General features: G+C 36.1%; 2 protein-coding genes across 2 annotated transcripts in view; both read right to left on the reverse strand.

Annotated features, from left to right (window-relative positions):
- Positions 1-285: 285 nt before the first annotated feature.
- IPO11 (importin 11) overlaps positions 286-26427 on the reverse strand; it is an 80272-nt gene continuing 54130 nt past the window's right edge. The window contains exons 30-32 of the mRNA XM_030236708.2: positions 7374-7469; positions 3936-4020; positions 286-598 (exon numbers count right to left, since the gene is read on the reverse strand). Coding sequence (XP_030092568.2) covers positions 434-598; positions 3936-4020; positions 7374-7469 — 346 coding nt within the window. The 3' untranslated portion in view covers positions 286-433. The remainder of the gene's footprint in view (positions 599-3935; positions 4021-7373; positions 7470-26427) is intronic.
- On the reverse strand, positions 13751-26416 carry LRRC70 (leucine rich repeat containing 70). The gene is made up of 2 exons (XM_009098166.4): positions 16799-26416; positions 13751-16309 (listed from the first exon to the last, which is right to left on the reverse strand). Exon 2 carries the CDS (start codon positions 16269-16271, stop codon positions 14373-14375), a length of 1899 nt encoding a protein of 632 aa, XP_009096414.2. The 5' UTR covers positions 16272-16309; positions 16799-26416; the 3' UTR covers positions 13751-14372.

A 26427-nucleotide genomic window follows, 5' to 3' on the forward strand; every position in this document is an offset into this window, starting at 1 on the left:
TTACATATCTACAGTATTAAAGAAAGCACTCCTGATACTGAATTATAATGCTGAACTAACAGATGTTTCCCTTTAATATACATTAGTAAGTTCCTTCAGACTGAAGGACTGCTGACTTTATGACATACCTTTGTGAACCAAAACTATGGTTAAGGGTACTAAAAAATGGTACTACCTAGGGCAGCATATACCATGTTAGGAATCATGGAAATGTTAGCTTAATGATAGAAGCCTTAATTAACCTTTTATCATTAAAAAAATATATATATAATCAAAAGAGCATAGTTTAGGAGCAACAGCAGAAACTTTTTTTATTATTTTGTCACATGTTATTTTCACCTTTCATTAGACTCATCCATACAAGACCAAAGGCTAGAGTTCTTTCATATTTTCGAAATATAAATTTGACATAGAAAATTTTTTTTCTGCTTATTTAGAAGCCTTGTAAAAATTCTTGTAGCTGAGCAACTATTTCTGTATCCACGGTTTCCATAAGGGCGTGAAAACCTTGTTCTCCCAGTAATTCTTGCTGTGCCTTTAACTTCTCGTAGATGAACTGCTGCAGTGACACAGTGTGTACTGGGTCCTTCAGTGCAAGCTGTGGAAAACATGTAAAATAAAAATATATAACAATGCAAAAAAATACTGTATGACTTGCACATTTTGATTATAACCTCAGCTCAAGAAAGGAATCTCAAGAAAGAAAGAAGGAGACTTCTCCCACGAGTGCATCCATGGGCTGCAGTCCTTGACTAACTTTTCCAGTGCAGATCCCTTTGTTTCCATATGGTGCAGTCCTTCAGGAACAGGCTGTTCCATTGTGGGCTCCTCTCTCCATATGGCCACAGGCGACAGGAGCCAACTCCAGTGCATGCTTCCCGCAGATTCAGACTCCTTCAGGCATCCAACTGCTCCAACATGGGCTGCAGGTGGATCTCTGCATCCCCAGGGACCTCCATGGGCTGCAGGGGCACAGCTGCCTCACCATGTCAGCACCAGGGGCAGCAGGGGAACCTCAGCTCTGGCACCTGAAGCACCTTCTCCCCTTCCTTTCTCACTGACCTCAGTGTCTGCAGATTAGTTGCTCTCACATATCACTGCTCCCTGGCTGCCTCACCATTCAAAGCAGTAGCATTTGAAGCCAGTAGAGACTTCTATAGTATGATTAACACTTGCTGCTAGAAGTAGCATCTACCATCTGTAAGTCAAATGTGACTTAAGACTCTTCAGACTTAATTAAGGAGTTAATACACTAACTTATTTTCATTCAGACAGTCACACCAAAAGTATTTCAAGTAAATAAAAACGTTTCCTGCAAGAAGTTGATTTGCTTTTACTCTACTTCTTTGTAACTTCTTACAAAACAAATGAAATAGTTTGATATAATGAGTTTGTCAACAATATTTGACAGAGAGCTACAGTCTTCACTGACTAAGCACACAAAATCATAAGTTTGGAAGAACAGTAAGCATAGTTGGTGAAGGACTGTATATTAAGTATGTATGCTGAGTTCCTAGGTGTGTGGCAATAGCTGTTTCATTGAAATGTGCCTGATTCTGATAAGACAAATCTATTTTCCAGTTTAAAAAACCGCTAGTAAATTCCAAAGATTTAGTCAAAACAGCTACAGACAGGAAACAAAAATTTGGCAAGTAATTGATTATTGAAATGTGCTTTATGATGCCAGGTAAAAACATGGATTTGACTACTTTTTCAATCTTGTTACTTTACAAACTGATCTTAACACTGGCTGGACTGAAGAAACCAATCATCCACCTCACTGGCTGTAAACACAGGCTTGAAGGAGACAAACAGTTCAGAGGTTTTGCTGATTCCCTTTAGGTTGTTCTTGATTTTCTTATCCCATTATATATTCATTCCCTCTTTTACTTTACCAGTGGTACCAGCTACTATAGTTTTCTGAGTTTCATGTGAGTGTCTGCACTGGTGCTCCTACAGAGGAAGAAACTTCCATTGCATGTAGGTAGGAAAGGGACTAGCTAATGTTTTGTTTTTAATCCAGTTTCTAAAATCAAATGCTAGCTGTGCTTTCAAAGCCATGATTAACAATTCTGATTATTATCTGACACTTCTGCTGCTAGTGACCTGCCCAAAGGACCTGTACAATTTTGAAGTAAATAGCCAAGTGTTGTGTCTCAATTTTTGCACCATCTGCTATGCTATATATCACGCTATTTCAGCTGGGATTCAGAATTAATTTAGAGCAAACATTCATAACAACTACAGTTCACTTGCTTTCACAGCTGCAAGAAATTACATTAAAAAGAGTAAGAATACAGTGTATACTAAAGTTAGCTGAAAAAATGACAGCACAGAAGGCTTAAGACAGAAATATATCAGGAAAAATTAACTAAATATAAGAATGAGAAGACTGACTAAATATAAGAATGAGAAGACTAAAATAGGCAGCTAGTCTTACAAAGAAGGCTTGAAAGGAGAAAAACAAAGGAAAATGCTTAGGAATCTAGAAAATACAGCAACCATGGAAATAGTTAAATTTAGACGATGAGATTCAAAACGAAAAGCTTTGACGTTCATGTATGATAATTCTCTGTAAACTTTACAAGAAAACAAAGGCTGAAAATATGTTTAAGCTTAATGTTAAAGAGAAGATGAGGAACCAAGTTCAAGCAATTCCTTAGTGAAAAAAGGAAAGTGATATGCAAAGATATATGTAAGGGAAGATAGATGCAAGGGAAGTAAATCAAGACCTTTGATGTGGTGCTATTAGTTTGGTGAAGTTCCTCCTTATCCAAGTACATTTGTCATTATTCAAATGACCACTGACGTTGTATTGCATGTGACCCCAGAACAGTTCCCTCACTGTAACTGTGTACATTGGCAGCAAATTGGTATGTTGTGTAATTAATGACACAGCATAATTCAGTGTGCCCTGCTTTTCATTTTTCCTGACATATCCACGCTGAAGGTAGTTTATTACAAATCTAAATTCCTCAACACATATCCAAACTATTGAAGCTAACATGCAACAGAAAACTTAAGGTCTGACACAATGCTATTAAAACTTTACCCAGACAGCAATGTAGTCTGAGTATACTCAAAATTAAGAACATAAAAGCACTGTAGATTAAAACTAACTTTTGCTTTTTAAATCAGATTAACAAACAAAACATGTCTCTCCCTGTTGATCTATTGACATACTGATCCCTATTAATAACAATAACGAAATACATATATACCTATTTGAGAGATTATGCAAAACCACTTAGAATAAATATCACTATGCAACAAACAGCTAGAATTTAAGCTCACAAGCAAGAAGGAAATTTAAAGAGTCTAGAGATGCTTTTAAGAGTAACAATTATAGAACTGTGTAGTACATTTTTAAGGACCACAGAAAATTAAATTTCTGCATTTTGTTTAAATCTGAAATTGCAATACACTAGGAATTTCTCTTAAGGCATTTCTAATAGCAGAAGAATATGGAAAGGTTTACATTTTTTTAAAAAATACATATATTGTATTGCTTTTATATGTAAAAGGAAAATTACACAAGTATGCCCTGGCTTCTTTGTAGGAGTTCTTCAGACTAGAAAATAATCCTATGCAGGCACATTAACTCTTTTAAATATGAGAAATTTGCTCTGCCATGACATTTCAATAAAGTTTAGCTCTCTGCTTTTTTCAGTAAATTCCTTCTATATTGTGTTAGTATTGTAGTACCCAGATCTTGTGGACAGATGATGTTTATTTTGATAACAGTAAAGAAGATGCAAAAGGCAAGCAGAAGCCTAAGTGTTGTGGCTCCAAAGTTTGGCATTAAATTTCCTTTTTTTGATTCAAAACATGAATTTTCCAAGAACAACAGATCAACCAAACCTAAAAAGAATTTACTGTGACAGAAGTGAAGCACATAATCAGGTCTATGACTGAATAACAGATCTAAAACTTACCATTTTTTTCCTTTTGTCTTGTTCTGTGGGAGGTTCCTCATCTTCTGTAGCTTTGGGCTCTTCAAAATGAGACATTAACATGCAGCTAAAAATGGGAAGAAGAACAGTTTTAACATACATTATAATTAAAAATTATTTTAAAGCACTTTTGAAAACACAGAACAGATACGGGAGTTTGCTGAAAGTCAGGCAATCTAATCACAAGTAATTTTTTCCTCAGAACAGTGAATCTGATTAAGCCTGAATGCATGTTCTCTCACCTCCACCAATGTAACAATCTCAGTTATCCTTCATGTTTTAGCTGAAGTTGTCGGTTAAAATGCATTTGTGCACATAGAAAACAGACTACATGGCTTTAAAGAAATACAGGAAGACCTACTGTTCCTTGCAAAAAATTTCCACTCTTTTTCAAGAAAATGCCATACAAGCGCTCTATACAAAGTCAAAGTGGCTAAACATATACAAGGATTGCAAAGATGTCTCATGGCATTCATGTTTTTCTGAGATCTTTGACAAAAGGACCTAAAAACTAGTAAGGACAGTGCTATTCTACAATAAAATCTGCAAGACACTGAACAAAGGTTTTAAACTAATTTTTTACCTGCCTCAACTGGCAGGTACCCATATGTGAAAATAACAGCCAAATTTTAACTTTTATTTTGGAAGTAAGTATAAAACCAGAAAAAAAATATCCAGAGATTTTCCTGCCTGCTGAAATGGTTTGAATGGACTTTATAAAGACATTATGAAAGCTATCCCATAGAAAACATGCCTTTCATTCACTTTACATGCTCTATCCTGAAACAATAGACAAATATTCCACCACTTTATCAAATCTTTTCCTAGAATTTCTGCCTTAAAAACCAAAACTATTTAAAAAACACTCAGCTAATGACAACTTGCCACCACGTACCAGGCAAGATTTAAGACACAAAGGACATAATTCACATATTACAAAGCATCAAGACAGATGCAGATTATTGTTAATTTTCAGTCCTGCATTTTAATTGCTGCATTCCACTAGCATTTGAAATGCTCCATCAACTAAGACGAAGCACCTATTTTAATGTTACTAACATGAAAAAAAGTTGTGATTATATGTGTTTTTATATGACTTAATATGAAAATGTTCAGACATTCTGTTTACATATTTAGTTCTATTAACATGTGTTTAAAGTTGTATGAAACACTTGCTAAACAGCATGGCAAGCAGGGTCAAACTACTAACACAAAAGCCATTTTAATTAAAGGGATTAGTTATTTCAAAATACTACAGCAAATTGCATATCTCCTCTGCTCAAAATGCCTGCTTGCATCCCAATTTATTAAAGGAAAAGGAGTCAAAACTGTCAATGTCAACATACAAGACTGAATTAACTTTTTCAGACCATCATAAATTTTAGGTATCACAAAATTCCTAATACAGGGAGAGGAGAGAATAAAAGAAGAGATGATGATAAAATTAGGAAAATCTGAGTATTGGTGAAACAAGTGTAGAGGAAGGGAATGCTGCCCTTTCCAAAAAATCTGAGGTTTGTAAAGCTCTCTCATAATTATCTACAATGTGAAATATGAACTCTAGGGAACACGGCTAAGTGCAATTCCTTTGTATTGTAAGTCAGTGTAAATATTTCCATAACCTGATTAAAATCCAATAAAAATCTAAAAAATGACAAGGCTTTTACCACTTCAAAAATCTCACTGATCTAACTACAACAGTTTCTTTAAAATTCCAGTTTAAATGTATTCATTTAAAATGGTTCAGCCACTTAAGCCATTGCCATTGTTTAACCTTTACAATCTTCCCTGTTCATGTTTACCCACTCTTCATCCTTCAGTGGCTAAAGTTCTATAGCATTTTAGCCTTCTCTTCCCGTGTTAAACACACACATAATTTTATTTCCTGCACTACAATAATTAGCTAATATGATAATCAGTGGACATCACATTATCTTTTTTGAACCAGTTTGGGCTCAAGCCATTCTTCTTTAGTCTGGAGAGCAGCAACACTGCACATGATTTCAGATGACTGCTCTAACTTTACTTCCAAATGATGTCAAAATATATTATGCAAGAGTCAAAATCTTTCAAACAGCTCTTCTAGAACCTACCAACATAAATATGTCCTTGGTTCACTGTGACTATATTTTATGAAGTAAAAACAGACTTTGCAAAAGTAGTGACAAGTTCTACAAGCCTTCAGGCTTAAAATATGAAATAAACTAGGATAAAGTTTATTTATTTCTCTGTGAGAACTATCTTCAACAATTGCTGGCAAAGCAACATGTTTAGAAATAGAAGGGCTCTGCAATGTTTTCTCTAACAGTAAACAAAACACAGTGCCGGACATTGCCTATTCCCAGACTCTGGACTTACATCTTCTTTACTAAGAGTTTGGTGGAAGTACTTTGGCAAGAAATTCTTAGGCATAGTTCAGTTCTCAATGTGAGAGTGGACTGTTCTGAACACACAGTTGTGTGCATACCAGCTGTTTTAAGCGGAGAACAACTTAATAGATTGCATTCTGACTGTTCTGTGCCACCTAGTTTCAGTGGCAGTCAGTAAACATCCCCTTAAACAGTAAATTAATTAGTTCAGATAGAGTCTGTTCAATCACCATGTAATGATCTGAAAGAAAATGCTTGATTCTTAGCATCAGAGCATCAGTAAATTCTGTTATTACAGCTCTCCATTCTAAAAGTAAGTAATCATTACAGAGATAAAAATTACTTTAAGATGTCTGTCCAAAAAATATCTTACTATTCATTAGGCTTTTTTTCCCCCCAGCTTTGAGGGACTACAACCAGTAACCAGGGAGCCATCAGGAGATGAATGAGTGTGGTGTAGGGGGGCAGCACACTCTGGACACCTCCAAGATCCACATTCCTGCCACAAGCAAGCTCCAACACCTAGCTCGGGAAACCGTCTTTTGAAATATATTCTGTAGCAGCACATGTGTTACCTGGAACAACTGAAGAACTCTTCTCGTGGGATATGCTTTTAAGTTCTCCAGGCTGTGAAATACTGTACACTAGGTAAACTCACATGAGGTTCATGTCACATTCAAAGAAACTCTGAACTACCTCTGAGCAAGGGTGGTCCCTATCAATACACAAGATTGTTGTATTCAAATTTTGATGCAACAGCCAAGTAAGCAAAAAGCAAATCTAAGCACATGAATGTTTTAGGACATCATTTAGTAGATAACTTAATGATCAATATAAAATTATACTGTCTAAAATTATAAGACCTCTTTCCCCATTGCAAATATTTTCTTTTAAGACCAAAAGCTCCGTGTCCTCCTAAAACACTCACTCTTGAGAAAATAGATCTCTAACAAGCATGTCTTAATTTCCTACAGATTTTTCAAATGAAAATACTTCATATAAAACAATACTGCTACTGTTAAACCCTGTTTAAATTAGATTTTCCGCTTACTCTTTGTATGTTCCTGTTTCAGAATCTTCAGTCATAACATCGTTCAGTCCTTCCACTGAAATGTTGATGATACCACAAAATTTATCTTGGACAACACTGTAAAAGAACAAAATTTATTTTGGATAACATTGGAAAAGAACAGGAAAGTGACTTAGCTAAAGGAACTGCACAGGAAATTTGCTCAGTTGTAGAGTACATTTACTGAGAGGTATTTTCCTTGCTTACTGCTTAGCTGAGCATGCTATCAAGCAACTAATTCAGTATTTTTTTATTATAAAAAAGCTTCAAATATACAAGACACATTATTTTAAAATATAGCAGTGTGCCACTGAAAACCTAAAAGTAATTGCAAATGAACAGAAGAAAATACACATTAGCAATGTCCTTGACATTAGGAGTCAAGAACTGAGTGGGAAGGGCTTGCCCCTAGAGCAGAGAAGACAGTAGTGGCTTCTATTCCCAACACATTTACACCTTTTCTTGAATGCATAAACCTACACAACCCCTTGAGCAATGGCTGCTTGTAAAGAAGGTACACTTCCCTACTTACCTGTATTTCTTCACCTTCCTAGGTAGACAGCTCCCCAGAGTGGGTGGAAAAACCCTGCAACCAGTTCTGCAAGAATGTGACTTTCCTGACTGTACAGAGAAAGGGCAACAGGATTTATCTGTTTAAACACAGACACCTGCCATTTGACACATAAAGCTATGTAAGACTAATGCAAAGGGCTGGTAGATATCACTTGGGAGTTAAAAGGCAGGACTACCTTTACTCAACAATGCCCAAAATTACACTGAACACATATACATTTGCCCCCGACTTGAGAAAGGATGTGCTGGTAGGGTAAGGGCATAGGAACACGATCTCCCCGTGATGGATAAAGTAGGGGACACCAGCTCCTAGCTAACAGAGAGCAGTCAGCTACTGCTTCTGCTCCATTTCCTGCTAGTGTGGATCTAATGCCAGAGACATGCTATTGAAGAACAAAGGTTCTAGGACTCCTACTCCAGGAACTGCAAAAGTGTGAAGACAAACTGAAAGTGAAAAGATGTTCATCTCAGGAATGCCTCTAGCTACATGCAGCAAAGAAAGAGAAAGGACCTAACTGGTGATCATAAACTACAACCATTTTCCTGGGACTGCCACTGACTGCACCTTATTGCTCTCTGCTTGGAATTTCAGGCTTAATTCTCCCAAAAAGATGCTGTTGATGCTGCTCCCTAAGAGGCAGAGGCAGAAGCAGACACATTCCATTTATTTACAGGCACTGAACATGAACATATTTTGTAATATGATTGTAATTGATCATTGTTTTAACACAGACAAATCTATTTCATAATATTCTTTCATTTCCTTTTTTTATTTGGGGTGAAAACTGAAGACATGGATGAACTGCAGCCCCTTACACAACAGCAACTGCTTTTGAAAAATTTCTTATCAGACACACAACAAAATTTTACACATATGACAAATATTTAAATAGCAATAGATAGCTTGGAAAAATGCTTATCCAGTTAGAATACTAAGCATAGAAAATATTTCTTTTATGTTTGTTTTGATACAACTGTAATCTCATTCATGATCCTTTCTTTCAAAGGGATTGTTTTTTTCCCTTTTTAAAATTCCGCTACTGTTGTACGCCAGAATCTGAAGTCTATTTTGTATCATCAGTCTTGAAACTCTTGAGTTCCACAAAATGAAAACTGACATGATTTCTACTGCCTGATTGCCAGCTACTGTATTTTAAAAGACACTTATTCCTTTGCCAAAAGGCTTCACCATCACATTCAGAACACCAAAACAATACACACTGTGAGACTGAATCTTTGTGAGGTTCTGCAGACAGCAAGCTAACAACCTACTGACCTCACAGCACAGCTGAGAAAGTCAACAGTGCCTCAGTTACCTGCACAATGAGCGCTCTGAGACAGAGCAGGTTTCTTCACCAAGTCAAAGGTCCTGCCTAGCACACCTCCATTAAGATTCTTTTGCCTCATCCTTGTTTTTGAAACATCTCCAGGAAAATGCCATTAACACAGTTATTATTTTCCAACTTGAGTAAAGTTAGTATTTCCCAACAAGCTGCCCTCAGATTCATGTCAATAGTAGACAAGGAGCAACGGAGAAAAATGAGAACACTTTGAGCCCTGGAGAAGTAAACTCTGCCCTGTTCATACACACTATTTAATTAATAATACAGGATGCTGTCCGATAGCTGTATTATTTCTTCCTTCCAAGTTGCACAAATCCCAGCATGGACTGGGTTGAAAGCAACCTCAGAGGTCACCTAGCTCTGACTCTGGTGCCATAGGCAGCTCACCTTCCAATGGACCAGGCTGCTCAAAACCCATCCATCCTGGCCTCAAACACTTTCAGGGATGGAGCATCTACAGCTTCTCTGGGCAACTCAGTGCCTCATCACCCTCACAGCAAATATTTCTTCCTAAAATCTAACCAAAACCTACTCTTACTTTTAAGTCATTCCCCCTTGTCCTATCACTACAGTTTCTGGCTTCCCTGCAGACTTTTTCAGAAACTGGAAGTTTGAAGTCAGGTCTCCACACAACATTGTCTTCTCCAGGCTGAACAGCCACAACTTTCTCAGCCTGTCTTCACAGGGGAAGTGCTCCACTCCTCTTATCAACCTTGTGGCCTCTGGACTTGCTCCTGGAGTATCAGGTCCTTTTTATATTAAGGGCCCCAGAGCAGGATGCAGCAGTCCAGTTGGGTTCTCATCAGCACAGAGCAGCAAAAACATTGCTCTTGATAGTTACCACAAAAGCTCATAGGGAAATCACTGATTTCTTGGAAAGAATATTCCTACTTTATGACATAAACGAGAAATAGTATTTCAATTCTTTAGTGGAAGATTCATGAGAGTGTTTTTTGAGAGAGTTTTGAGAGGTTTTTTTTCTAAGGGGGAAAAAAAAGGAATGTAGAGCACCTTTCAAAATGCAATCTGCCTGCAGCTTTCAGTAAATATAATAGCTTTTCTTTTCTCCACTTCTCCACCCACTGAAATATTTACCAAGTATGGAGCCATTAAACAGTGCAACTGTTTCAAGAACACAAGACACATGCTGGTGAAAAATAGAGACCACAAACTCACTCTTTAAAAAAAAGAAACCTCAAAGTTCAGTGGCAATATAAAATGCATCAGGCCTTATTTTCATAAATGAGAAAGCATGCCATGCCACTCAAACCAACACCTTTTTTTAAAGAGACTAAAATTAGCCTGGTTAGTTCAAGAAATAATTGGAAAAGTCATATGGGCGAATTCAAAGAAGACAAAGGCTGCATTCAGATGAATTTTTGGAACAGAACAGTTAATATGTTTCATACTAAAACCTTAAACCTGGAAAAAGGCACCATTTAAGCAGTTCCCCCACTGAATTGCATACAGTCCAAATTAGCAATGAAACAAACAAAAGCATCAGGCTCTAACTGGTTTTATACCGAACCGGGTAAGTTATTGGCGCAAAAACTGTTTTGGTATGCAGCAAAAGGCCCACAACTGGGACCTAAAACACTTCATAATCCAGTTTCAAAGATATAATGGCTATTTTTTTTTATTACAGAATGGATATTTTATGCTGCCTGTTAATAAAATTCACTTTACCAATAGAAAACAGAATTTAGCATTCAAGGCATCTTCCATAAGAATAATCTCCAAACTTATATTTCAAAGTTTGCATAAGTTTTTAAATAAAAGAATAAAAGCTTTGCAAATGACAAAACAGACCCCATCTGTTCTGAAAATAAAAGACATAGTTTGTTGGTTTTTTTCATTCTGTTTATAACTTCTAATGCACACAGCTATCTACACAACTTCTTATCTTAAGGTTTCATGTGAAAATCCATCATTTTTACTTCACTTACATAGCCAACTACTGTAGACAAAGCTCTATCATCATGTTAAAACATATCCTGACATATTTTTAGTGGTGCTTAAATAAAATGGACCCCATATTTACTTTGCATATCCCTCAGAGAAGGAGAAAAAAAATCTGTATTAAAAAAACTTCTTCAGAGATAAAAAAAGAGAAAACATTTTCTGCTTTTCTACATTCACCAGGATGATGCAAACATCAAGAAGAGTTTGATTTCCTATCTTTACTAGCTTACATTTTGAGAAAGCTTAATTCTTTTTTCTTATCTCATTAGCCAAGGAAAGAGGTGGAGTGGGACAAGCAGAGATTACTCTGCACATACTGTAAGTGACGTAAATGATTATTATGCACCCTCCCCCTTAGGAGCTGCACAGTTCCAGGGAGCTCCTAAAGCCGTGAAGTAGCAGCTAAGACAGTATTTCCAGGGGAGTCCTATCACTGCTCCATGAAGCACCACTTTGCTTCATGAGGGCAGATTTCACTAAGGCTTCTAATTATTCCCTAATGATTTTAATTGACATATGAACCACATGTGTACATGAAAGGGTTGGTTTCCTCATGTGAACTTTTACACACAAAAGATACTGGCTGCTAAAGAAAGGCATTTCCCTCACAACTGCACAATAAATCTCTCAGTGCCTTGTTAGTCTAATCCCTGTGTTGGCAAGCTGGTTATTTGAGGATGTCTCCACTCCAAAGGATGGCTTTCAATGGCTCTAACTCTCTGCTGCACAAACAGCTGTGAAAGTACCCTTTCATGTTCCCCCACTACAGATGGTGAGATGCATACCTAGCAAACAACTCCCACAGCAGCTTGTCAGTGAAAAAGATGCACCTACAGAGAGAACCTCTCATGCCCTTCTGTAAAGAGCAGCTGTGGAAACCAGAGCCTAAAATAACAGAGCTGCCCCCTGCCAGATTTGAGAATTGAGAATTAGGTTTATTCAGTTGTTAACCTTTGTGCACTACCAAAACACCTCTGTAAAAAAGGCATAGCAGCATTTCTAGCAAGAGAAACTTAAATAGTTTCTACTACATTTGAAGTCCACTATTTCTGAAGTGTCCACATAAAATGAAAAATATAAAAATATAGCACATAAAATTGCAGAACCTACTACTGTGTAATCATTGATTGTGAAGTTATTACTAAGTGAAAACAAAATTAATATTTATCACAACGAATTATGTAGGAAAGACAGAAGGTAACAAAAATGGGTTGAAGAGGAAGAGACTGCAGTAGATGAGCCTCTGGAAAAAGGTGCATAAATTACATCCAGTGTTTTCCTTCTTAAAAGCATTTGCCCATTATATAAAACATCTGATCTTAAGTTATTAAATTATTTTAAAAATAGTTTCTACTCAAGCAATACTAAACAGTTTAAGCTTTTGTCCAAGAAGCTGAATTGTGTGTTCCCTAGAAGTATTTGATGTATGATACAATAAATTACAGACAAATACAGTATTATTTCATTACACTAATAACAAACAACAATGAAGCCATACTTGCACTTTCACACCCACTCAGTACAGTCAAGATATATATATGTCCTGGTTGCAGATAACAGATTTTTCCCTGCTGTAAAAGAACTGCAGATGGACAAACAGGATGAGCAGGACCTGCACAGCCTGGATATGAGCAGGAGTTACACCAGCAGGAAGGAGAGGGGAGAGAACAAAAATGCTGAGGGCAGCTCTGGCTCAGCTGGAGAATGCAACAGGCTCTGGGCTGGAGCATGGAACAGCAACATGCTTCTACACAATTTAAATCAACACCATGAAGGAAAGTCTACCAAAGCATTGTTCCCCACTTTTCCTTGAGGAAAATGGTCTAGCTATAAACTGTGTAACTTATAAATATGGCTGAAACCTCTAGGGCACAGGCCTATACAAGAAAAACAGCATCCTGTTGGATGAAAATTTTTCAACATTGGATTATTTGGCACACAGTTTTATGACATTTAATTCCAGAATAAAGTTTGAATTATTGAAGTAACAGAAAAACAAAACTCGCAGAAATTCACGTTGAAAATAAAGCTACAGCATACTGGACATAACTTGACAACAACAGAACACCAACATTTGAAATAGAAATAAAAAGTTATATGCAAACTATAAAAGAAAATATCCCTATTTTGAAGATGAATGTTTAACTAAGAACACATATCTTGACCTGACACCTCCAAATATATACCAAATATGTAAATGTTTTCAGCCATTAATTTACAATTATGTACTTACTGTGTAATGTATTTCTTCAATTTGTACCTCTTATGTAGCTAAAAAGTCCCTTAAATTAGTACTACATAGATGACAGGTGATGATATATATAAACAGGTGATGATCTTTTATTGACAATAATTAACCAGCTCTATTACTTTAGACATAATAAATTTGGTCGTTACGCTTTGGTAAATTTCAACAGCATTTCAACAGTGTTTTTCTTAACTCCAATTTGGGGTATTTCATAAAATGACACAGATACACACTAACAAAAAAGTCACTTTAATATATTCATTATACAGACTGAACACACAACTTTGTATATTACAATATGCTATAGGTATGAATAGAATTTGTATAGTTTGAAATTTTTCTCTTACTCGAGAGTATGAACATCCTAACTGTAAATGTGCTTTTTTCCAGTCCTTGATCTAACAGAGGAAGAGTAGAAACTCTATTACAATAAGTACATGAAACACTCTTTTCTGATTCCCCAAGATTTCTTGGCCTCGTGATCCCACTAAGAACTGATGTTTTGCTAGCTGCACAATAGCTATGGAATTTCCATAGGAACTTACATCATTAAGTACGGCAAAATAAATTAAAGTGTACTTTATACTGCATGTGTACTTGAGCATAGGTGAATGAATACTAAAAACAGGGACTGAGGTTAATAAACTTATCCATTTTAGACTGAAATGACATATAATGAAATAATTAAACTTCAAAACATTCAGTAAGCAAATGTTGATGCAGAACCCAAATTATGCCATTTGGCACAGTTCTATTAAGCGGTTGATTTTAATTGGTGGAAGTATTTTTACAGAATTGAGTTCTTGATTTCTTGACCTTTCATATCACAGTTAACACCAAATAAAATGAGATAAATTACAATGATGAATGTTCGAACAAGATGACCTGTGCCTGACTTTCTGATACTGTTCGCTTGAGCAGCCTTATTTGGTCCAGTTCTGAATGTTCCACTGATTTCCGAGTTAGAGACTGCACTGAGTCAGTTATGTTGTATCTGCCAGGCTGATAAAAGCCATAATATTCTATACTCTTTTCCCCTGAGTTTTCCAGCACCTTTAGTTTTTGCCTAAACTGAATAATTTTGCAGGTTAAGAACAGGATAACAGCACAAGCCAGAATGAAAAAGGCTAGTAAAATATCAAAAGCTTGATTCAGCTTTTCAACCTGTGGTGTACAAATCACGCTTGTTTTTAACGAGACAGGAGCAGGATCTGTTGTAAACAACCATTCATCTTCTACATTTCTATTAGTAGGTATAATTTTTGCTGAAATTTGCACTGGTAATGTAGATAACACTGTAGCTGCCTGTGATGGCACTTCAGCAGGATATTCCTGATAAAGCAAGGGAGTAGAAGATGTAGCTGCAGTTCCCTCCCAGAAACCAATATACTTAGTTTCTGCAGTGACAAACTGTTCCAATGTGTTGTGCCTGTTCCCTTTACGCCAAGCCATCAGCAGAGTGGTAGCGCTGTGATGCACCCCAACAGATCCCAGACTTGGGGCAGAGCCTAGGCTGGCAGCAGGTCCAATGCAGTTTGAAAACCAAGCCCATTTCATATAATGCAAAGGTCTACCACGCATACTCTGAGGATGCTGACAGTGGATTTTTGCAGAAACAGAAGATGATGCTAGCCAATTAAGTAATGCAAGCATTTTGCAGCTGCAGTTCCAAGGATTAGAATGTACCTGCAGATGAGTTAAAGATACCAAGGGCTTGAGCACTTCAGGTTGTAACTCTGTGATATTATTAAATGCTAAATTGAGTACTTTGAGTGACCTCCCCATTTTTTCAAAGGTACCATTGCCAATACTGGCTATTTTATTTCTGTCTAGCTGTAGGTACATTAAGTTGTTCAATAAGGTAAAAGTGCTGGAATTTATATTTTCTAAATCATTATAGCTTAAGATTAGCTGGCTAAGGTTGCTTAATCCAAAAAATCCATTTACAGCAACACATTTTAGCTTGACATTTTTCAAAGACAGATATTTAAGCTTATTAAGTCCCTTAAATGCAAAAGGCTGAATTGATCCAATGGGATTGTGAGACAAAGACAGTCTTTCAAGATTTTTGAGCCTTCCAATAGCATTTGATGGCACTAGTAGTAAGTTGTTACCTTCAAGAAACAAATAGGCAAGATTTTCAAGATGATGAAATGCTGCATCTGATATCCGCGAAATCTTATTATTTGCTAAGTTTAGTGTTTGGAGACTTATCATTCCCCAGAAAGTCCCACTTCCAAGGACACTGAGACGATTTCTTTGAAGTGTTAAATATCTAACAGAAAGAAGATCACTAAATAATCCTCTGGGAAGAAAAGCTATTTGATTATTCTGAAGGTATAAACAATGAAGATTGGAAAGGCCTTCAAAGATTCCTGGATCCAGGCGTTTAATATGATTGCTATTTAGATGCAAGTAGCACAGTCTGGGGAGTTCCACAAAAGCTTTTGGGTGCACATACAAAATACTGGAATTATCCATGTAGAGTGCAGCAAGCTTCAGAAAGCCTCTTAGATCATTTGGAGAGACATATGATATATTATTCCCACTGAGGTAAACAAGAATTGTTGTTTTAGGAAGGTTCCAAGGGATGCTCGAAAGCCCTGCATTACGACAGCTAACTTGTCTCCCTGTGCAGAGCTGACAAGCAGATGGACAGCCAAAAGCCTCCTTCTGGAGCAGCAACAAAAGAAAACAATTAAATATATACAGGAATGCTCCTGGGCAGGGTGAAGAACTTTGCAGAACACACATATCCCTGTCTTTGGCCTTCTTACTCCTCTCTGACTTCACTAGTAGAGATAAAAAGAAGTATATAAATATTATTAATTCAAATATATTTATTATATATATTAATTATTAATAAATATTTGAATCTATGAGTACAGTCCTAAAAATATCAGCATTATCCTCAAAATTGGTATTTTACATATTCTTTCATGCCAAAGAAGCAGTTTAGAACTCCAACTTACTAACTTCATTGCAAAAGAATTTTCAAAGTAAATGTGTAATTACATAAATATACCACTAACATAGCCAGAAAATATTTAATTTGCTGTAGCATAAAAGTATCAAAGCTGCCAAAATAACAGCTCCTTTTAATTTAAAAATACTATATATTCTCTACTTATAGTTAACTAGCACTAAGAAATGTTTCAAAGTCTTTCAAGTAGAAATGCCAATCGTAAATAAGTTACATTTTACTGGCAGATCACTTACAATATGAATTCAACTTTTATAAAGCTGAGTTACATTTTAAAAAAATGGAAGCATTTTCTTACCCCAAATCTGAAGTTCATTATTTCTGTTATTTTGCTGTTTGCAGTCCACTAGGCTATGTTATAAGCTGACCAACTACATTCATCTGTGAAACCTTTGCAAAGGCAGTATTGCTGTTTACTACAGCACTCTGGTTTTTGCCCCAGGGTTTGCAACAGTTTGCTCAGGAAACTAGGAAAGAAGTGCCTGAAGTCAGGTTGCCATGGATACAGGAAACCCTGGGACAGGAAGCCATTTTATCTGTGCTTCAGAAGTATTGTTAGAAAGGAAATCTCAATGATTTGTTTCTAGAAAACCAAGAACTATCTTAGTCTGTAACTGCTCGGTTTTGTTGTTTGAGGTTTTTTGTTCTTTTTCTGTTTTGCCTTTTTTTTTTTTTAATCCACTGATTTAACTAGGAGAGCTTAAAAGAGTATTATCTAAGGTCTAGCTTGCAGAATAAAGCACAACTATTTGTAACAGCACTATTGCATTACCTGTAACTCCCTTATCTTTCAGTCAGAACCTGAAATGCTTTATTAAATTGGGAGCAAGACTTACACTGTTCACTGTCTACAGATCCAAACTGCTGCCACGTTCACACATTCCAGTGGGAGGGAAAAGAAACACACTCTGGAGGGCAGAGCCCAGTGTCTCCAGCCCTCTGACAAGGCACAGCCTGCCAGTAATCCCAGAGAAACCTATGAAATCTCAGGACATGAGACCCACATGATGTGGCACTAAGCTGCTATGTACTCGTATTTCTGACCTGACCCAAGCACTTTGTTAAGTCTCACTTTAGGCCACCCTTTTAAAACCAAATTTTTCCACAGAGGACTATGAGATGGTTTCCGGCTCTGAGAGCCACACCTTTCATGCACAGCTTTCGTTTCCTGCAGTGTCCCCTGTGCAGAAAAAGACTACATGAGCTATAAATATCCCCCTGCTTCAGGACCGGAGATTACACCCTCAGTTTATCCATCACAGGCAAGAAATACTTGCAAAGCTCAGTCACATCAAAGGGGGAAAGGGGAGATTAAGCCCACAAATAGCAACGTAACTAAAACCCCATGATTTTACTGCAACAAGACCTGCTCAGCAAAAGAAAGATGACAAAGGCCCTCAGTAGCCATAGCCAAAAAAGAGGTGCAACAGCAGGAGAATCAATTTCCTTCAGCTATCATGATCTCACACACTAAGCGTGGGTTCACATAAGGGGTGAAATGTAACCCAGGGGTCTTTGGCTATATAATCCAATCTGAAATGCAGGACCCACATGAGAAAGGGAAACAGAATAGACAAGCTTTTGAAGAAGCTTTCTTCCAAATAACTTGTCTAAAATAAGAAATAAGTAAGTAAAATTGGTCCATGGGCCATTTTAGACAAAGCCTGTAAATCAGTTACAACCCAGAATTAGAACTGCATTTGTTTCTTTTTTTCTGAGACCAACAGCTCAATAGGAAAACTAATTCTTCTTCAGATTTGAATATTTATTTTCGCACTTATATTTTTTCACAGTTTTTAACATAACTGTTGACATTGAGAAAAGTAAAATAAAATGTCATGCCATTTACTTAAAGGAAAAACACGATACAGTCCACAGGAACTAGGTGAAGCATCCTGGATGTGGGGGACAGAACAGTAAGAGAAACGGAAAAAGATTATCAATAGAATCAGATAAGGGGAAAATCAGAGACAGGCTGGAAACTGACTTGAAACAGGAAATTATCTTCTACCTAGGCTTTACTGCCTATAGTCCCTTCATATTGAAACCTATATTTGTAAAAAAAAAAAAAAAAAAACAAACCCAAAAAATTATTCTTCCAAGGTGTGCTGTATGGAACAACCCGTTATAGCTACAAGAAGTAAGAAAAAATTAAAAAAAAAAAGTCTTAAAAGGCAAATGTTTATACAGCTCTCTTTTTGCAAAATGTCAGAAGAAACACGTTTTGAAAAACTAAAGCAATTAATGAAGCTCTATGGTATATCAGCACGAAAATTTAGAGGAACCAGTAGAGCAGTGACCAGATAAGAGAAAGCTGATGACCAGTAACTAATTGGCTAAATGTCTCAGTGGTCTTGCACTGAAAGTACCTTATGAATATTCTCAAAAGTTTTGCTTAGCTTTAACCCTTGCTCCACTGTGGTTCTGACAACACTTAGGACTCTTCTGATGATTGAATCCCATGCCCAAAACAGGGAAAAAAAAAATCTTGATCCAGATCATGTGTCCTTCCATTCTGCACTAGGAAACCTAGAGAAGTCCTGCTTTACACTTTGTCAATACTGCACCTGAAGGCCTGCAGATCTGATTGCAATGTATTTTAGAGTTTTTATTTCATTAATACCACATATTGTTAAAGTATCTGAAACCAGTATCTGTTAAGAACAAGATTTATGTGCCACATAACTGATACCATTCTGACGGAAAACACAAAAAAGGCTGGGTGGGATACATGTGTAACTTGGATCAGCATTTGTCAAAGTGGCTTATACTTAAACAATAAAATCCATTACTTTTTGAAAATTCTACATAAAACCCCAGGAAACACTAACAAGCTTAGGCTACTCTCATATTTAATTCACTGCAAATTTTCTTCTGCAGAGAGAAAACTACTAGGTTTGTACCTGAATACAGTTTCACATGGTAAGAGAGAAAATTATTTTTGAACCCACAAGTGAATTCTATCTTAAAATACTAATATTGATGAAGTTACTAATGCTATTGGCTTTTTAAATTAAAATCTAGTTCAACTATGACTCCTTATAAATATAAGCATGAAGCCTGAGTAACAGCAATTTGTCAAATTGTGCATAAAATGACAGGTCACAGTAATTGAAAGAACATACAAGCACTCCACCCATGTTACATTAAAGCTAATATAATGAATATTAGGTGGCACAAACTAGTCCAAATCCCACTTACATACAGCAGAAAACATGCAATAAGTTTAAAAACAAGTCTACAGTCAATTTTTGAGAAAGGATTTCATTCTCATAATTACTACAAAATTCGGTTAAAGCCCACAAACGAGGACAAACAATTTTTAGCACTGTAATTATCTTTTAAGCTTATAAGAGAAACTATTTATTGCCCTCCAATTATGTATTTACCAACCATCTGCTCTTGCAGGGCTTCCTTCCTTCTACTTTTATTCTCCACATGTAGGCTACTGTACAACTTTATTTTTTCAAATCCCTACTTCCATCTGCCCACATCATCTGTAGATATGACCCCAAATCAAAGCAATTCAGAAACTAAACTACTGCTTAGGTAGCACACGCATCAACATTTAATTAAGATCCAGTAAGCAGGTCAACTCTTGACACCTTATTAACTTACCGGATCCCAAAACACTTTTCTGTTTTTCTTATTATCTAGTTTACTGAAACATTTCTGATTGTCTCAAATATTGCAGATTTCTTCTAGTATTTAATGTTTCTGCTTCAGTAATAATCCTGACTAGATTCTCCATTTACCGAAAACTTCTCTCTTCCACAGCGTGAAAACAACAAAATTATTTTTCCCATGGAGGATATGAAAATAATTTTCCATTCCATTAACCTAATCCGACCTTAGACTCCAGTAAAATAATATGACAGAAAAAAGCTCTCATGAAACTAATGGCTAACTTTGAGCAATTAGTTTATTCTCTTTATTCAGAAATCTAAGTCTTCTATAGAGCAAGCACTAAAAGTTTGCAAACAAAACAGTAATATAAAAAAGGTGGGCCATGAATGTAACATGCAGATGTGATATACTGATAATAAGACTACAGCTTTAGCCTTTACTTTTCACTGCTATATTTACCAATTCTATTCAAACTATAAAAGCATTAATGTAGTCAATACAATTCAACCCAAAAGGTCCAAAGAACTCAATTTCTCGAATTTCAACTTCTAGAAATTTAATTAAAACTAAACTCAATTTCAAAACCACATTCTGCCTGCTTGTTTAGGAGACAGGGTGGGCATACACTTGGCATAAACAACTGATAGCTCCAAATATTCAACAGAGAAAACTTGAAGAGTTCCTAACAACTACTCCAGAGAATACCCACACACCAAATACAAAAGCTATTTCTTAAAATACAAGCTTTCTTTATATTTGGGCTTTTTTTTGATATCAAAACCTGATGTTTTGTTTTAAACACTCCACTTTCTCATTAAATTGTTTGAATATGAAACATTTTTCAATAGAGTACTTATTTGCAAAAAAGTCTTATAGTGACATGAGGCTTTATCCCTTATGGTATCTTATCATAATAGTCTGGTACTGTTAAAGAAAGTCACTGGAAAATCTCAGCTACTCTCTGTCAGTCTCAAATTTCACAGAGTATAGCACAGAGAGATAAGCAGACATACCAAAACAGCTCAAACAAACACAGGTGCAAAAGCAGCTGTAAATCTATGTTTTGGGTTTGGGATATATTTTTTTACTTTTGTTAAAATCTTGGGATATTTACACAGTTTTAGTAATACGCTACACTTTAGTCACTACTTATCTAGTATCTAATTTGCAAACATGTAAACCATACTTGGCAGGGTTTGAAGGAAGCTAGTTAGTCCATTATCTTTTGCTTTTATATAATTAAAATCTTAAATTTTAGGGTAAATTGTAATTAAAGTAGGTTTAGGAAAGACTTCTGAAGTATTTTATATAGACCATAAACAAAACCAAGCTATCAGCAGCAACCAAACCCTTATGACTGTAGTTTATTTTTTTTCAGCAGTTTAGGTGCAATTATTTCTTGCTGACATCATTTCTTGCTCTCACTTGGTACATTTTTCCTTGAAATCAAGGCTTAAGGGTGTTAGGGGAAAAGATGATATGTTCCTGACCAGTCCACACTAGCTATCAAAGGTAGGAGAAGAATTGATGAAGACTATGAACAAGAAAAGTTTAAGGAATGCATCCTTTTGCCAATACCATAATGTGACGTGCAATTAAAGAAGTTGGCAGTGCTCTGTGTAACCTTCTGAATTATGCAGACTCTGATAGTCAGACTAAGACCAAAGCCACATTTTTCACTCTTATCATAAAAATTGCACCATTACCTGTCAGGCAAGCTAAATAAATCCATGGCCAAACACTGATGACAACAGCAAAATCATAATTTAAAGAGCTCCTTTAAATGCTAATAGTCTATTAGAGCCAGTCCTTTAACTAGGGGGATTTAAAAAACAGAGGGGAAGATAAAATAGCTTCAGAGTATCATCCCTATAAAGACAGGAGGATGTACAAGTAATTATGTAAGAAATTCTGACTTTATAAATGAGGACAACTATCCTAAGGAGAGCATGACATTTTATTAGGCACTTTCTTGCCATTTAACTAACATTACATATAGACAACTTTTTTGAGAAAAATTAAAATTTCTAACTAAGTAATTTTAACAAATGACAGAGGCAAAACTCTATATTAATTTAATGAAGATTTATAATTGCATACTGTAAGTGCTTACACTCACAAAATGCCAATTATCTAACTGGCAGAACTCATGCTGGCTGACATATCAGACTTGATACACAATGAGAAAAAGCAGACATTCATTTACATAATGACTAGAAACCTGGGGAACCTCTTAACCCCTTCCCCACAATACATAAATATACTTAACTCAAAGGGATAAAATGAAAACTACTCATGTACCAGAAACTAAAATGAAGTAAGATAAATTAAAATAATTAATATTTTAAGCTCAGTAAAGTCTCCTCTACTTCAGAATGGTACCACTCTACACAGGTAGTTCCACCAAAAATGAGCCTATCCTCAAGAACCACATTTTGTGGCCTGTTTTGGAAAGCACTGACTGAGTAAAAGTAAACATGACAATCTCCATTCAAGAGTGACAGACAGTAGAAATAACACTCATCTGGAGAAGGGGAGTGCTTAGCTTTCAACATGGTGTCATCAAATGCTACCTGTGGGTACAGTCAGGCACCACCCCAAACAAGGCTGATCATTGACACTATAATCCTTCCAAAATCTGTTTCCATTTTCTTATAAGAGAATAAATGTTCCTATCATCCTTTAGCATCTTTCAGTGTTGTGTTCCACTAAAATACACACAACTGTAGGAATAAAAAAAGATATCTACTTTGCTAAATAAATCATTAAAGCTTTCAATATCCCCAAAGAAGGACATTCCAAGACACTGCAATACTGACATTATACTGCAGTAAGCAAGCTAACTATTTCCAGATAGATAGATATGGGTAGAGATATGGGTAGGAGAAGGGGTCATAGTACTATTTTAGCCACTTTGGCATCAGTAACTACAAAGGATGCTGAAGAGCTCAAAATGCAGAACCCTAGATAGTGATGGAGGACCACACATTTTCCCCAACAGATAAGAGGTAGAACGCTGCTAGTGACCATATTCACTAGGCATCACTTTAGGGACCAAGGGCACATCTAATAAAACTCAACTCAGCCCTGAAGAGTACTCTTGCAGCTGTACGTTCACAAACAAGCCATTAAGGTTGCAGACAAGCATAAGTATGATCAAATACAACAGCAGGAACATCATGATGTGTGAATTTACTTATCCAGGTTCCTGCCACACTTCATGTTTCACACTCCAGCTTAAATACAATTTTCCTCCAAAAAACTTCAAGTCCTTGTATGTTTTTCAAAAAGAATTCCTGTTAGAGCTACGGTGTGTTTATCCACACTTTCCTCATGTACTTAACATGGAGATACTCACTCCACAAGTGTATCCTTACTGCCTGAATTTTACTGGTCCCCACTGTTATATACAACAATTTAAAGACAGAAGTTTTCAACCTATTTTATGAAATAGTAAAATTTTTAATAAATTAATGGAAATGCACATGGATGGATGAGTGACAAACAGGCAGTAAGAATACAAAATACAAAAAACATTGCCAATGCATGTATCTGTCAAGCACCAAAAAACATGCTAACATTAACTGGCCACACTTGGATAGCAAAAGCAGACAATTATATAGCATTTAATTTGGGCAAACCCCTAAGTAATACCAGGAAATTACTGTTCCGTGAAAAGGTGCTGCAACACACTAATCAGGAAAGTAGCAGTTATTGTTCTTTTTTTAATATGAATTTCTAACCACTAACACAATGTGCAGCTGTGGGAAGATAAACAGGATGCTAGATCGAAGGACATGCATGCATGATTAAAATGCAGCACTACTGCTGATACCAAGAGCATGCCATTACATTTATCTCTGGATGGTACTGCCTAGATGAGAAAATTAGTGTGGTTAACAATTTGTCACTTCATAACCTGCTTAGTCAAACTAGTCAGCCCAAGAGCCACTGTTAACAGCTGCTCTGCAGTGAATCCTGGCTTATCTGTTTTAAAATCCTTCACTTGTAACACTGTCAAAGGTGCTGTACTTGAAACAGAAAATTATTTGTGTCAAACTGATTTTAAATTAATAATGATAGAACCTACCTTTTACCTTCCCCTAAAACACAGGAATTCCAGAGTTCCACATATTTGTAATAGAGAAACAATTAAAATTTATGAAGCAATACTATAGAGTTTACACAGAGAATAAAAATGGTCACTGTTTAAAACTTTCCCCAACATTTTATCCATGAAGCAACTCTGAGGGAAGAAGGAGAACACGTTATCTTCATTTTTCCCCCAGTGTTTTTGTCTACTAGCTCTCTTTGCTCTCTAAAATAAACCAGTGCTTCAGCTATAGACTAGAGAAAGCAACTGGCAAAAAATTCTCAGAAAGTGTTAGACACAGCACAGATGCCTGTTTTCCTTTCAGGAGAACCTTGAAAATCTGAGCTTGGTACCAATTTGGTACCAATCCTGACCACCACAGAGCAGCAAGCTGTAGGAAGAATCTCACTCTCACCTTGGCCTTCCCAAGACAGCACATCAGCCATCCACAGAAGACACAATTCTGTTCTGCCTCTGCTGTTGAGAAATCCTGAACTTACCTTGGATATTCAAAGTAAAATCTAATCAGGAAACTGGTTCGTGAGGCATTCCAACAGGAAAAATTACTACAGCTTTTCTTGAAAAGACATTAATCCAAACATTTCGTTTAAATACTCTATTACATTCAAAACATTTTTTTGCTTCAACTGTGCAAATGAACTTGCACAAGAAGCCTGCAGATACAGGACGCAGCAAGTATGTGTAGTACAATCCCTGAGATACAGCAAAAACAGGGTGACTCACATTGTTCTTGTAAAAGAAACAATCAGTTGACAGAATCCATTTCACACACACTGTCTAAAGCTAAGTCTGGCAGTCTATCAATTGTATAAGTGAAATTTTCATACCCTTCTTGACATAAATACATCCACTAAAGAGAGACTTTTTGTTTGAGAAGTAGCTTTCTAAAATGATATGGGTAACTGAAAAATAAAGCTGTCATTTGCAGAAGGTTTTATTAAGTTAAGGACTGCCAGAAATAATAAGCTTTTACAGCAGGAAATCTGGAGCAGCTGAACATAGTTCAAAATAACATGGTTATCTAAAGGAATTTATTTTTTTCCTTCCTCTCTTTAACAGAAACTTCACAGGAAGACAGATGTAGTTCAGTACATTAAATTTTAGCTAACACCTCCTTAAAAAGATTTCAAATATACTTATAAACAACATAATGCTGTTACATTTACTGGGGAAAAAACCTCTCAAAGCAGCTGCTTGGTTCACCTTTAGCTACAGAGTTATCCTGACTATCCATGTAAACAAAAAAAAAGGAAAATTTATGCGCATATAAAAAGCAATGAAGCCTCTAAGTTACACATAAGTGTTCCCTGATTTTTTTATTAGATAGTGACTACATAGACTGCAGCTTTGACAGATACTACGTACTCTACAGATACTAACGTAGCTTTTAGGATTTGGGAGCAACATCTAAATTCTCAACAGACAATAGAACAGACAAGACTTTTCAGGAAACCCAGCAGACTAAATGTAAACTCATGCAGTCCTGTCTTCCAGAATGACAAACAGATAAAAATAATCTGAAGGTAACTACGGACTGAAGTCTCACCTAAATGTGTTATACATGACTTCTAGTCTTGACAACTTAGAAGTCAGTGTATTCCACATTTTCATTTGAAACTTTCATTTTCTCTGTATAACCAGCAATGACAATGGCTACTGAAAGGATAATAGTAATATCTCCTTGCTATATAACCTATAGTGCAAAAACTTTCACAGAAACAACACAGTCTTCCATAGCAACTCTTTCTTACATTCAATGTCATAAAGGAGAAAACCAGAATGAAAGTTCAGATCACCGATTACAGGAAAGAAAACTGAACACTGTTCCCTGAAAAGGACACCAAAATAGTAACATGTCAACTAAAACAACTACTTAATCACAGATGAGAGAAGCAGAGAGTTCTAAGTTAATGAGAGCCAACAATTAAATCTGCACTGCTGGTTCCTCACTTTAAATAAATTACATTCCTATGAAATGGAAGAAAGGTTACTGTAATGCTTATAAAACCAAATAAGTTAATATAATGTAGCATGAAAGTTCTATTGTTTTTAAATTTCTCTTGGGGGAGAAAAACAAGCAAATAAAACTATTTGTATTATAATATTTAGCTGCAGAATTGTGAAATACTTTAAAAACAATTCCAAGGGCCTTCGAAGCATTCTTATTTAAGATACTGTACATTTGC

This window comes from Serinus canaria, chromosome Z, assembly GCF_022539315.1.
Source record: "Serinus canaria isolate serCan28SL12 chromosome Z, serCan2020, whole genome shotgun sequence".
Taxonomy (NCBI): domain Eukaryota; kingdom Metazoa; phylum Chordata; class Aves; order Passeriformes; family Fringillidae; genus Serinus; species Serinus canaria.